The 13,331-nt window shown below is 46.8% G+C and overlaps 1 protein-coding gene across 1 annotated transcript in view; it reads right to left on the reverse strand.

The window, feature by feature from the left end:
* Nucleotides 1-2,406: 2,406 nt before the first annotated feature.
* Nucleotides 2,407-13,331, reverse strand: part of GLB1 (galactosidase beta 1) — a 96,504-nt gene continuing 85,579 nt past the window's right edge. The window contains exons 16-17 of the mRNA XM_040546846.1: nt 4,362-4,441; nt 2,407-3,695 (exon numbers count right to left, since the gene is read on the reverse strand). Of these exons, the coding sequence (XP_040402780.1) occupies nt 3,674-3,695; nt 4,362-4,441 (102 nt within the window). The 3' untranslated portion in view covers nt 2,407-3,673. The remainder of the gene's footprint in view (nt 3,696-4,361; nt 4,442-13,331) is intronic.

Consider the following 13,331-nt stretch of genomic DNA (forward strand, 5'->3'; position numbering starts at 1 on the left):
TTACAGGCCTGTCAGTCTCACATCAGTGCCTGGTAAAATTATGGAGAAGATTATCCGTGAAGTTATTGAAGCACACCTGGGGGACAATGCAGTCATTGGTCCCAGCCAACATGGGTTCACGAGAGGTAGGTCCTGTTTAACAAATTTGATTTCCTTTTGTGATAAGATCACCCATCTAGTTGATCAGAGGAAACCAGCTGATGTGATCTTTTTGGATTTTAGTAAAGCTTTTGACATAGTTTCCCGTAGGATCCTACTGGACAAAATGTCCAGCATACAGCTAGACAAAAACATTATACGATGGGTGAGCAATTGGCTGACAGGCAGGGCTCAAAGGGTTGTGGTAAATAGGGCCACATCAGGCTGGTGGCTGGTCACCAGCGGGGTCCCCCAAGTCTCCATTTTAGGGCCAGTTCTCTTTAGCGTTTTTATAAATGATTTGGATCTAGGAGTAGAAGATGTTTTGAGCAAATTTTCTGACGACACCAAACTTGGAGAAGTTGTTGACTCAGATGAGGATGGAAAGGCCTTGCAGAGAGATCTGGACAGATTGGAGAGCTGGGTGATCACCAACTGCATGAAGTTTAACAAGAGCAAGTGCCGGGTCCTGCACCTGAGACGGGGGCAACCCTGGCTATACGTACAGACTGGGTGATGAGACGCTGAAGAGCAGCCCCACAGAGAGGGATCTGGGGGTTTTGGTTGATAGCAAGTTGAATGTGAGCCAGCAGTGTGCCCTGGCAGCCAGGAGGGCCAACTGCATCCTGGGGTGCATCAAGCACGGCATTGCTGGTCAATTGAGGGAAGAGATTGTCCCGCTCTGCTCTGGTGCAGCCTCACCTCAAGTACTGTGTGCAGTTCTGGGCACCACAGTACAGAAAGGATGTGAAACTGTTGGAGAGTGTCCAGAGGAGGGCTATGAAGATGGTGAAGGGACTAGAGGGGAAGACATATGAGGAGTGGCTGAGGTCACTTGGCCTGTTCAGCCTGGAAAAGAGGAGGCTGAGGGGAGACCTCATTGCAGTCTACAGCTTCCTCGTGAGGGGGAGTGGAGGGGCAGGCACTGATTTATTCTCTTTAGTGACCAGTGATAAGACCCGCGGGAACGGTGTCAAGCTGAGGCAGGGGAGGTTCAGGCTGGATATCAGAAAGAGGTTCTTCACTGAAAGGGTTGTCACGCACTGGAACTACTTCCCCAGGGAAGCAGTCACTGCCACTGCACCATGCCTGTCAGTGTTTAAGAAGTGTTTGGACTGTGCACTTAGTCACATGGTCTGAATTTTTGGGTAGACTTGTGTAGTGCCAGGAGTTGGACTAGATGATCCTTATGGATCCCTTCCAACTCGGGATATTCTATGATTCTGTGATTCTATGAGATCCAGAATAGATCACAACAGAAAAATAAATAAATAAATAAATAAAAAGGAAAAAAAGTGACAAGGTATTCTGTCCAAATGTAAAAAAAGTTTGGGAAATAGAAAGTGAATTATATCCTTGGTCTGAAGATGTCCATTGTAACTCTGTGAAATGCAGACTGGCGCACATTTTTTTGTTAACATTCATATCAGAGCTATTCCTGGACATATGCTTTGCAGTTTGGCCAAAAAATGCTGGCCACAGCAAAGTTGTGATGAACCATGCCAGTTCTGATGCATGACTTTTGCATGACTTACTTCTGCAGGGATGCGCATTTTTGCATAAATCTATGTTTCTGTTCACTCAGCTAAAATGCCAGAATGTACAGAGCTGCATCATAGAAATTCCCACTCAGAGTAGTGGTGTCGTATTTTGGGTTTCAACAGACTCTGCTGACTCATGCATCTGCTGGGGTGTCGTCTCTAGCCAACACCACTCTCATCTCAGAGCTGGCAGGACTTGCTGCCTCAGTACAACATACTTTTTGGTGCAGTCAGAGAGTGCTACTGTAACTCTGGCATGAACAGATGCATCAGACCCCATGTAGGACAAGACACCTGCAAAAGAAGAGTGATACCAAGCCAACAGCAAGGCCTGCTGTGCTACCTCATTAAATGCTATTTTTCCTCACCATGCCCTGATATCCAGGCACACTTCCCACTGACATTAATATATGTGCAATGTCATGCACACGGGCATTACAAAGACATTTATTCACACACCTTTTCTTCAGCTGGCACTCTCCAAGGATGCTCAGTGTCTCTGTAATCCTCCATATGCTTCGGTTTGCAGAAGGTAAAACATGAGTTTTGAAAGAAAAGGGCACTCAGGCACCATAACCAGCTGAGGTCTTGATGTCACACCTGCCACTATTTGCTGCCCAGTTATTCATTCCTGTCCTTGAGGATCCTGCAGGTACAGAAGGGCTTCTGAACAAGGCCACGTGGTCCCCTATTTTCTCTTTTCTCTACAGAAAAAAAAAAAAAAAAAAAAGGACGTTAACTGGTGAAGAGCAGCAAGGATAATCATTCCTCAAAGCCCTAACCATTGCTGACCCATACTTCAAGATAAAGGTGATCTTTCTAGCAAATGTGAGCGTGGTGCCAAGGTGTGGGACTCACATGTGAAACAAACTGCAGGGGTGAAGCACAGCCCGAGCTCTGGCTTTGCCAAAGGGAGGTGGCAAACTAAGAAACAGAGTGGAGCAGGGCAGATCTCTGCTCAGCTCTCCATTTCCTAACAGCACCCTCTGTAAGCCAGCACCAAGACCATCACGACATGAATAGGCTCCTCTGAATTTCAAAGACATGATAGTCCTCTCTGAAGCATGGTGGCTGCCATGGAGAATCAGCCCTAGCCTCACTCATTGCTGAAGCTGAACATTGATGCTGAGCTTACTGACTGACTGCTGTGGAGGCTGTTTCAGAGAAATATGATCAATCATGATCTGAGGTGAAATGCCCATTTAGTACCAATCTCCCAAAACAGTACCCAGTCCATGTCAATGTTTGAGCAGGTCTTGGTCGACCAGCAGATAGGGTTGTGGCAGTTTTCAAGAGGGGGATCCTTTCTGCATGGATCTGGGCAGCATTAGCAAAAATGTCTATGCATAACCCTCTGTTCAGGGCTTATGGGCAGAGTTTCCCAAATCTTTTGGAGCAGAGCTGCTGAAATGATGCCTCTTGTGCCTGCTCTCTGGGCTCGCTGGTGCACAGTCCCTGGGGCAAGGAGGAGAGGAACGAAGGGGAGCAAGGGGGCAATGGAAATCAGTGCTTGGCTCAGAAAAGAGCTCCAGCAGAAACCTTGATCTCTGGGTGCGGATGAGAGAGCAGCATGTGCTGGTGAGCACAGGGACAGGTAGAGGGAAAGGACACAGACACAGCTGAGCATCTACCAACAGGAATCTGTAGAGGCTGTGCTTCATTCAGCATCAGCCTTCAGCACAGCACCTGGCAAAGCAACGAGTCGCAGACATCAGTAAGCATTTGCCAAGTCGCTGGAACAAAGCAGCGCTTTCCTGCATGAAAGGTGATTGAGGAAACAGGTCTTGGCCCCAGCAACTCAGCTGTGGAAGCAGGGAGAGAGCAGAGAGCAAGGCTGGGAGGCCTCCTTGGGTTTCTGTCCAAGGTAGCTGCATTCATCCTCCCCTTGCTCATGGCAGTTGCTTTCTCCAGATTCTGTGTAGCCCCATTGGTCCTCAGTGTCCACGCCAGAGCCTGTCTCCAGAGGTGCTGGGTGTGAGGGCACCCATCAGCCTTCAGCTCTGCCTCACAGGTCTCCTGAGCAACATGAGGAATGGAGAGAGGGAGAAAAGGAAGGCAGGACAGAGAAAGGAATTTTATCTTTGCAGTATTCTGAATGAGAAGTTGCTGAATTGCAGCTGTGAGCCTGTTCCTCCACCCTGGGTGAGCCCAGCAGGGAAGGGATATGACTGCCCAGCCGATGGCTTAACTGATCATTTTTTTGGGGTCTAACTGTCAGCTTTGCAGCCAACACCCACAAGCAGCACAGCCTTGGCAATGCTCTCCAGTGATGGGTATTACTCTGGTAAAACCTGAAGTTTGTGTCACATGTGTGTCACAGCAACTGTCCCAGGGATGAGGACACCTCTCCAGGAGGCGTGGCCGAGCCTCCATCACCTTCCCAGGGCAGCAGCACACTGCCCCCTCCCGGCAGCTGGAGGCTAGTGATCAGCTCAGGAGCCCAGCTGCGGTCGCCAAGGCATGAGCAAGAGTCTCACATCAAGCTGTTTCAATGCTCTTATCCCCTTGGTGTCTGATGTGGGGATACGTGTTCTTCATGTCCAATGCCTGTTTGGGCCACACTCCTGCTTGCAGAAAGTGTGCAAGCTTTGAATGCAAGTGTGTCAGCTTTCTGTGGCTCTTCCCTTCAGGGCAATTTCTGCCTCTCCACCCTTGTAATGAAGAAGAAAATCTGTCTCCTACCGGTGGTTGGGAAGCCCCGTCTCCTTGTGTCTCTGCAGGGCAGCGACATGAGGGAACGAGGCTCCCTCTGCTGGGCTCTCCTGCAGAGGCAAGGCACGGAAATCAAATTGTATGTGAGGTGTGTGTGAAGTTCACTCCTCAGAGCAATCATTCAGAGATGCTTTTACTGTGTCTTCAAAGTGGAAACCAAACATGTCATGGTTTAAAGTCAAATTTAGTTGAAGGAACAAAACATCCCTGGCAGTGCTCTTCACAGCCAAGGTCAAAACAGGGCTGTATCCACTTCTGTGAAACTTTGAACCAGAATGCTCTTTTATCACCAAGGTTTGGATGCTTGCAAGTTTGTATGGACATTTTTGTTCCATTATGTTCAGAAAGTACTGTCCATGTAGACTATTCTCCACAGTAGCCCTTTTTCTTCTTATATACAAGGAATTAAATCCTCAAGGGCCATTGCTGCAATGCCAAACCCTTGTTCTGGTGCTGCGGCACTAGGATTGAGGAGGGCAGCAGTTCCCCTGGTTTCCCCAGGCAATTACACTTGCCCAGGGCACCCCAGGGAAGCCCTGCCCTCAAGAGCTGAGACAGCCCCTTTCTCCAGAAAGCCACCATTGTCAGGCACCTTCCTGTGCCTTGTAGCTGGAAGACAATGTGCTCCTGCTAGCCCTTCCCAGGAAACTCTCTCTAGTTATGAGGGTTGCAATGTCTGTTTCTTCCCAGCTTTTTCCCCTTATGTATAGCCCCAAATAAAAGTCTTTCCAGCAGTTTTCTCAGACTTTATCTCTGAGCTGTGCCTTGAGTGCCTAGAGGGTGAACAGAGGTACAAGATGGAAAGCAGAGATATTTCTTCATGTTGCAATTGTCGTTCAGGCCGTGTTCATTCCACACATATTCATGTTACACTATAAATACACAGTATGATAATGAGTAATGCTCTTAACTAGGGCTATCACTAACAGCAGAGTACAACAAAAGTCTTTTCTGTTTCCAAGGAAGATCTGTTGAGGATGTGTGCGAGTCAACCTGATTCGACGCCCTCCCATTAGAGCTTGTAGTGATTATCCCATTTGGCAAACTTCATTTCTTCATGAAGGTGGTAGCCTACTCCTGGCTTGCTTGGTTCCACTTCGGTGCTGGGCAGTGTGGGAGGGAAGGGGCTGGCCACAGCCTTCAGAGAAACTCATCAGCATGGAGGTCCTGTCCCTATCAACTGCTTCCACCCAGAGGCAAGCAGTGGCTGGAGGTAACCTCTCCTGCTGTAATGTGAGCAGTCCTGACCCTATTTGCAAGATTTTTTAATGCAAAGAGCGACATCAGAGATGCTGTCTCAGGTACCACTGACTAAGCCCCGGGAGCCAGTACCAGCCAGGATATTGGATCATCCATGCCTTTTCTGTAAGACTCATCTGCAGGAGGTGTAGGCTGGGGAGGATGCAGCCCTTCATCATCCCTGTGAGGAAAATCACAGAATCACAGAATGGTTTGGGTTGGAAATGACCTTAAAGACCATCTAATTCCACACCCCCTGCCATGGGCAGGGACACCTCCTACTAGACCAGGTTGCACAAAGCCCCATTCAGATTGGACTTGAACACTGCCAGGCATGGGGCATCCACAGCTTCTCTGGGCAACCTGTGCTAGTGCCTCACAACCTTCTGAGTAAATTTTTTTTTCCAAATATCTAATCTAAATCTACCCTCTTTTAGTGCAAAGCCATTACTCCTTGTCCTATGGCTACACTTCCTGAAAAAGAGTCCCTCTCCTGCAGGCCCCCTTTAGGTACTGGAAGGCCACTATAAGGTCTCCTCAGAGCCTTCTCTTCTCCAGGCAGAACAACCCCCAATTCCTCAGCTTGTTTTCAGAGGAGAGGTACTCAGTCCCTTGATCATCCTCATGGCCCTCCACTGGACTTGTTCTAATACTTCCATGTTCTTCTTGTGCTGGAGGCCCCAGAGCTGAATGCAGAGCTCTAGGTGGGGTCTCATGAGGACAGAGCAGAGGGGGAGAATCACCTCCCTCACCCTGCTGGCCACACTTCTTTTGATGCAGCCCAGGATACAGTTGGCTTTCTGGGCTGCAAGCGCACATGGCCAGCTCAGGTCAAGTTTCTCATCAACCAACACCCCCAGGTCCTTCTTCTCAGGGCTGCTCTCAATCCATTCTCTGCCCAGCCTGTGTTTGTGCTTGGATGTTGGAGACAGCTTTAGATTTTGGTTTCCTCTCAACCCCAGTGCACTTTCTGCAGGGTACATGGATGGAGTAGTGCTGCAGGGGGAACTTCAAACCATCACTGACATTGAGGAAGCTATAATTTGCCTTTCTGAATCTGGCAGTTCTCACAATGAGAACATTTCCTTAATGCTGTATACCAGAAATTATCTTTTTGAAAGTTGAAAATTTGTAATTTTGGCAGTCAAGAAAGAAAAAGGACAAACAAGAACAACAACAACAACAAAAACTCATGCAGTTGGCGGAAATAAGAGGATTAAATTTATACGAGAGTGTTTGCCTGGTAGCCTGCTGCATCAGTCAGTGAGCAAACAGCTCAGACCACCTGGAAGATGCTCTCCAGCTCAAAACCCCATCCAGCTCCGGCAGTACGGGGGGTGCCTGGGACCAAGTTTGCATGGCCCCAGCCAACGTGCTGAGCATCCTGTGTGTCTCCTCCCGTGTGTCAGAGATGCAGGCTCCAGCAGTGCTACAGGGTGCAGAAAGGTGTCAAAACCGAGTCATGTCACTGGCCCAGCATTTCAAACTCCCATGGCACCTGAGGCAGGGACAGTACCTGGAGGTGTTTGTAGGAGTGTCCTCCTGCGTGTGTTGGAGGACCTTGGCAGTAGTACACCCCTCCAGGTGGAGGCGGTGCCTTGCATCCCCACGATAATACAACACACAGCTTCCTGTCACAGTGCCTGGAAATGTGCCACTCATCCCAGCTGGGGTGCACCTCACTGTGTGCTAAACCACGACCGCAGGCACACCCTGAGCATCGTGTGTGCCCAGGTCTGGGGACAGAAATGTTCCTTGATTAATGAACTTGCTAAAGCTATAAGCTATCATACTCCTCCTGTCCAGTGGTCTGCAGGGAGATGTTATGCTCAAAACCTTATTAGTGGGCAAAGAAGCAGCATGTATAGGTAAAGTCAAGAATTTATTGTAAGTGTAATGCCAGTCTCAAGGCCTCCCATGCCTGCACCCTTGTGTCCCCAAAGCTCGTGGCCCCTGCTTGTCATACCAGACCTGTATTTCTCTACACTACACCACTGTGACAGCTCTAAACCGCCTCTTTCTGCATAGAATAACTGCTCATTACTATCTGTGTAAAGTGTAGTTGTATCACACAGATAAACAAAAGTAAAAGAAATTAGCCATAGACACCTAGTCAATTAGAGGAAGTGCTGCAACCGCTAAACCAAGTAAAAGAAAGCTGCCAGTAGGTCAGCTGAAAGTTCAGGCCAAGTAGGCCTGACAAGCCTTGGTACAAACTCAGTACAAACCTTATGACCAGTGACTCGCAATGGTAATTTTGGGGCTACAGTGGTTACCAGGGGCCAGTGTGCAGGAGAACCCTGTGGAGCAAAGATTCCACCACGCTGCCCATGCTCCCAGTCACCACCCAAGCTCCCCCCAGCCCCTTGCATCTGAGACCATCCCCAGGCCTCAGGCTTGGTCCCTTCCATCCCCTGGTGCAGTCCTGGGTGACCCGCACCCTCACAACAAAGGCCAGAATTTGGATGAAATGCCCCCAGCACTGTGCACCTGGTTGGGGTGAAGATGAGAAGATCCCAAGGGATTACTTCTCTCCTCTGCAATCCTTCTGTACGCACTTCTGCCCCCCTGACTGGCCGTATCCTGCTTCACTATTTCACAACATGACACCAGGACCACAGTGGGTACATTAATACTCTCAGCTCAACCCTGAAGCTCAGCCCAGGAAGCTGCCCTGCTTCATAGTTCAGGTTTCATAGGGCAGGCAGAAGCACTAGAGAAGAGGAAATATACATTTGAAAACCATCAGGCTCAGCCTGAAGAAAACATTGGTTTTCAACGCAACTACGAATTAAGGTAAGAGACAAGTATATTTCACCTATACTTTGCCACAGCAGGATGATAAGAAGTGTTGTGTCATGAACTTTGGGAAGCTCTTCACTGCTTAACTCCGGGAATCTAAGTGATACTTACTTTGGGTATAGATGAAGTGGTGGAAGTGTTTATGAACTGTGCAAGTAGAAAGGGGAACAGTTTTATTAGTCAAAGCAGACCAGGGCAGAGACATTTTACTTGGTAGCTGTTTTTTTTTGTGGCATCTTGTGGTGAGAGGAATATTCACCCCTACTAGAATTCCTCAAAGTTAAAGCAAAACCCTGACAGGTGAATAGTGTGTAGCATCAGCACAAAAGGATGGACCAAGAGGATAGAGCCCTTCTACTTCATTTTTTGCTATTTTTTGGATGTCTGCAGGGATTTCACAAACACTGCACTTGCCAGCACTGCTTGCTTTTGGTTTTGGTCTGCGAACCACCACCACAAACATCAATGATGATCAAAGACAGCCCAATACAGTATTTTGGTAGAGACAATAGCAAGTGTCTAATGTAGACAGACTGGCAAGGTAATGATATGACAGAAATCCTAAAACTTGAGAAACCAACTTTCTTTATGACCACATTACTTAATTTCTCTGTGATTCAGCCTCTTTTCATGGGAAGGATGTTGCACAAAAGTGTCTGATCATTTTGGTGAGACATTTTGGTAATAAAGTTTCAGCAGCCTATTAAGTACTTGTGTGATATAAATATAGATGCAGAAACAGCAGCTCCCAAAATCTGGTCTCCTGGGGCAAGCTCTGTGTGGAGGCAATGCAGCCGGAGGCAGTGAACTGGGCAACAGGATAAAAAAAGAGAGCACCTGAAACAAATTACAAAAGTTTGGGCAGTGAAAAAAAAGTCCAAAAGGAGGAGGAAAAGGCTAAACTTGGACAAAGTGAATAGGAGAACAAACGGTAAACTGGGACGTTGGCCAGAGGATAATGCAATCTTGCCAGGGATAATTTCATCTGGACACAGTCAAGGGATAATGTGCATTGCCCTCTAAAAGGAGGATTGGAGAAGATGATTTAACAGATCTCCCATTTCTGGAGAGCATTCTCAGGTTTCTCAAGGATGCCATGGCAATGTGATATTATTAATAACAAAAAGCGAGGAGCAGGAAGTAAATAGGTGCAGCAATAAAGGCAGCAGGAGGATGGAACCAGTGGTAACTACAAACAAGCATAAACAGGGCACACTGCTATTAACAATTGTCTATTTTTGATGTTCCTTCAACAGAAAACACAAAGGAAATTTGAATGCCACTTATGAAGGGAAGGCCTGGGGAAAAGAAATACTGAGGGAGAGCAGGTAAGGGAAAACAGGCAAAACGCTCAAGTATGCGTGTAAAAAATAGAGAAATAACATTACGAGCAACTGTCTAAATGGAAAAGCCAAATAGGGAAACTACCAGGCTAGAGGAAATGTTTGTGAAGCAAATTTTCCAAGAAAAAGGTGATCCTGGCCACCACCATCCAGCCAGATGACCACCCCAGACTGCCTCTGCAGTGGGCAGCTCTTGGAGGAACCTCTTCCCTCTTCAGCTCTGCCACTGCCCTTTGGGGGCACCTTGGGTAGCCACTAGCAGCCTCCATCACAGTGCTGCATGGCTTTTGAAGGGATGTAAGTGTGGTTCTTCCAGCCACCACGGCTAGCTGGGTGCATTCAGTATGAGTCTTACACATTTCTCATACTTTCCCATCCTGTGGCAGGTCCCTGGGGGCTGGACACTGTCTGGAAGCTATCTCAGGTTGCAGAAGTGCAGCATAGAACCCTAATGCCTATATCCATGGATCTGGTCCTAGCATCAAGACCACAAAATCGCGGCCCTGAGAGGCATGGGTGAAAAATTCAGAACCATTTTTTGGTGATTTTTGAACCTCAGTTTTAGGACGCATGGTCTACACAGGATCATACTGTCAGGCCATATTCTCCTAAGTGCTTAAAAAGTGCTTAAGTCATTTCTGAAACTGATATTTAGAACTGTGAGCTCTGTAGGGCCAGACTTCTAAAGGTGCTTGTCCTACTAGAGGTTCAGACTGATGCCTTGTGGTGTTTTCAAAAGCACCCCAGTGCTTAGCTCCCATTGAGAAGAATTATTTGAATCAGTGATAGCGTACCAGGAGAATGCCTTGATATGCTTATCTGCAACTTCACTTGCTCGAGAGCATTTACAGGTCATGTCCTGAAAGCTGAGCCCATATCCTGCTCCATTAAGGCCATGTTCGTTTATGTTGCTATCTAAAGAATAACAGCAATAACAAATATGCTCAAGAAAATCACCTGAGTTTTTGTAGAGCAACCTAAGGATATAGCAGGACCAAAAGACCCTCTGAATGGCTTTGAGCAAATTTGAAGAGAAAGATGTCAGGGAGCAGGTGGGACCCATGGCACCCTATCTTCATGGCCACAGCCTCAGGGGCGCTTTGTCCTCCCTGGTGTTGAGAAGGAGCTTAAAGCATTACAAGACTTACAGCTTTTATTATAAATACAGCAATAACCACAGGGGCAAGCTGCCATGGCCCCAGCAAACCACACACAGCCTCAGTGTTTTTGTCCCTCCTGGGCAGCTTGCAGCAAGTCTTCCTGATGGAACAGAAAAACAAGCTAACAAGGGGATGTGGCTGGGGGCAGGATGCCTCGTTGGCACCAGGGCTCAGTCCAGTTTGTTGTGAAGTTAACACAAACATCCCAAATGAGGCCCCTGGGCTGGCCAGCTGGGTGGGACCACAGTATAAGCATCTCCAACTCTTGTTCAAAATAATACCTCTGTGGTTGCTCTGAAGCACAGGTGGTAAAGTCTTCACCACTGGCAGACAGTAATAGCTCCACGTTTCTGTTCTTTGCTTTTTTTTTTTTTTATCAGAATATATCTCATTCTGATGCAATGGACTAAGCTGGGTTGTGCCCTGGATTCTTGCTGCCCTAAAGTTATCTCCAGGTTAGCACCACTCTCAGAGCATATTTGAGAAAGCACTTTCCAGTGCTACAAAGCCTTAGGTGAAGGTGGCAGAGATCCTGGACTCTATACTATTCCCTCCTGTCCAGTCTAAACCTGACCTTTTCAAACTTTTTTTTTTTTTTACCAAGAATTATTGGTTTAAATTTATAGATTTACATGCTTCTCATCTGCAGCTAGTGGTTCTAATTTAAAATTTTAGAAGCTAGTGCTTCTAATTAATTTGTGATGGTGGTGTAAAAACTGTAGAACTGATCCAGGGAAGGAGCTTTTTTTTTTTTTTTTTTTTTTTTTTTTTTCTCTCTTTGACCTAAATGTCTGTGTTAAGGGACTACAAACTTCTGCAATATTCGGGCTTACATTTATCTTCATCAGAAGTGGTTTGATCAGCTTCCATTTCCAAGGCCTTTATTTTTTACTTAAAATGCCCTGATTTTTGGAAAACACTCAGCATTCTTCCCCTTGAGTTGGAAAAATCTAATAATGAAGTGGCCTAGGTCGCTACTTGTTTTTAAAAATCTTAGCCTCAAATCTTGGGGGAATCTCCATAAAGCACCCAAACTGATAAGCAATTAACAAGCTTGCAGAACTCTGCCTGGCCACAAAAATGGCCCAGCTGACCTGAGAATAAATCACTGAAAAAAAATGAAGAAATATCAAAGAAAGGAATTTCCTCAACTTAAAGTCATCAGAGAAGGCCTGTGGGAGCAGGGAGGAAGGATGCATCTGAGAGTGTCCCAATGGCTTGTTTGCTCTGCTTCCCTGCCCATCAGAGGCTGTAGGACTTTATCCAGGCCCCCTGTGCTGTGCTCCTCCACTGTGTCTGGCTAAAGCCTGCTTCCCAGACTGATGGCTCCTCTTGATGTGGAGGCCCTCAGATGTACAACAGTCCCCTTTTCCCGCTTGAAGTTCCAGTCACGTACCTTTCACTGTTAAATATGTATACCTGATTTCTAGCTTGTGTGTTTCTGGTGTGAACTGCCCCGTGTTAGTTTATTGTATGCCAAATCCCACTAGATTAGCAAGACTGTTAACAAGAGCAAAAGTGATACCATTTTCACTTCAATACACTTTCTTTCCAGAAGTTCAGCAGACAGCAGTGAATTTTTCACTGAGAGGACTTTCCTCAGCCCATTCATCACCTGGGTGGCTATATCTTTTCTGTACTTTCTTCACCTCTTATAAGTTCGGACACCTGAAGTATGCCTACAGCCCTAGTAGTGAGCTCTACAATGGTAAAATCTTCCCTCTTTTGCTCCTTCCCATGTAGTACAGCTGTGAACACCCAAAGATTGCATCAGCTTTTTGTACTGAAACATCTAGCTGGGCGCTCAATTTCAGTGTCTGCCCATGTTTGCTTCAGGGTTTCCTGGCGGATGCACCCCCCATGCTCCAGACATGGTCTGTGGTGTTCAGCCCACCTGCATGTAACTTTTGGCTATAATAAAAGCCAAGGTGAATCATCTGAGAAACCCCAGATTACTCAGAGCTGGCTGAATCACTGTGCAATTCTCTAGCATTTTAATCACTTCACCCTGCTAGCTCTGATTCCCAGTTTGCTTTCAGACCACTGAAGCATTTTTGAGTCTGTACTCATGGTTCCCACAGAGATTTTACAAACAATATATCCAGTTCAGTAGGGCTTCCCTCACTGACAACGGTTTTTTGAGATCTCACAGCTAATCAGGCCAAATTCCATTGTAATTCTTTATGGGGTTTATGTTGCTTTGGGCTGGAGACAGTGTCATTCACATCAGCAGGCAATGCCAGCCGAAGCTGCAAATCTCCAACATAACTTTTACCAACCTTGTCATCCAACCAAAGATTTTTTTTTTTTTTTTTTTGTAAAGCCGCACAACAGCATTAGCTACACTCTCACCCTTTACTCCTTTTACTCTTTAAATTTTATTTTGCCCAAGATAA

This window comes from Cygnus olor, chromosome 2, assembly GCF_009769625.2.
Source record: "Cygnus olor isolate bCygOlo1 chromosome 2, bCygOlo1.pri.v2, whole genome shotgun sequence".
NCBI lineage: Eukaryota > Metazoa > Chordata > Aves > Anseriformes > Anatidae > Cygnus > Cygnus olor.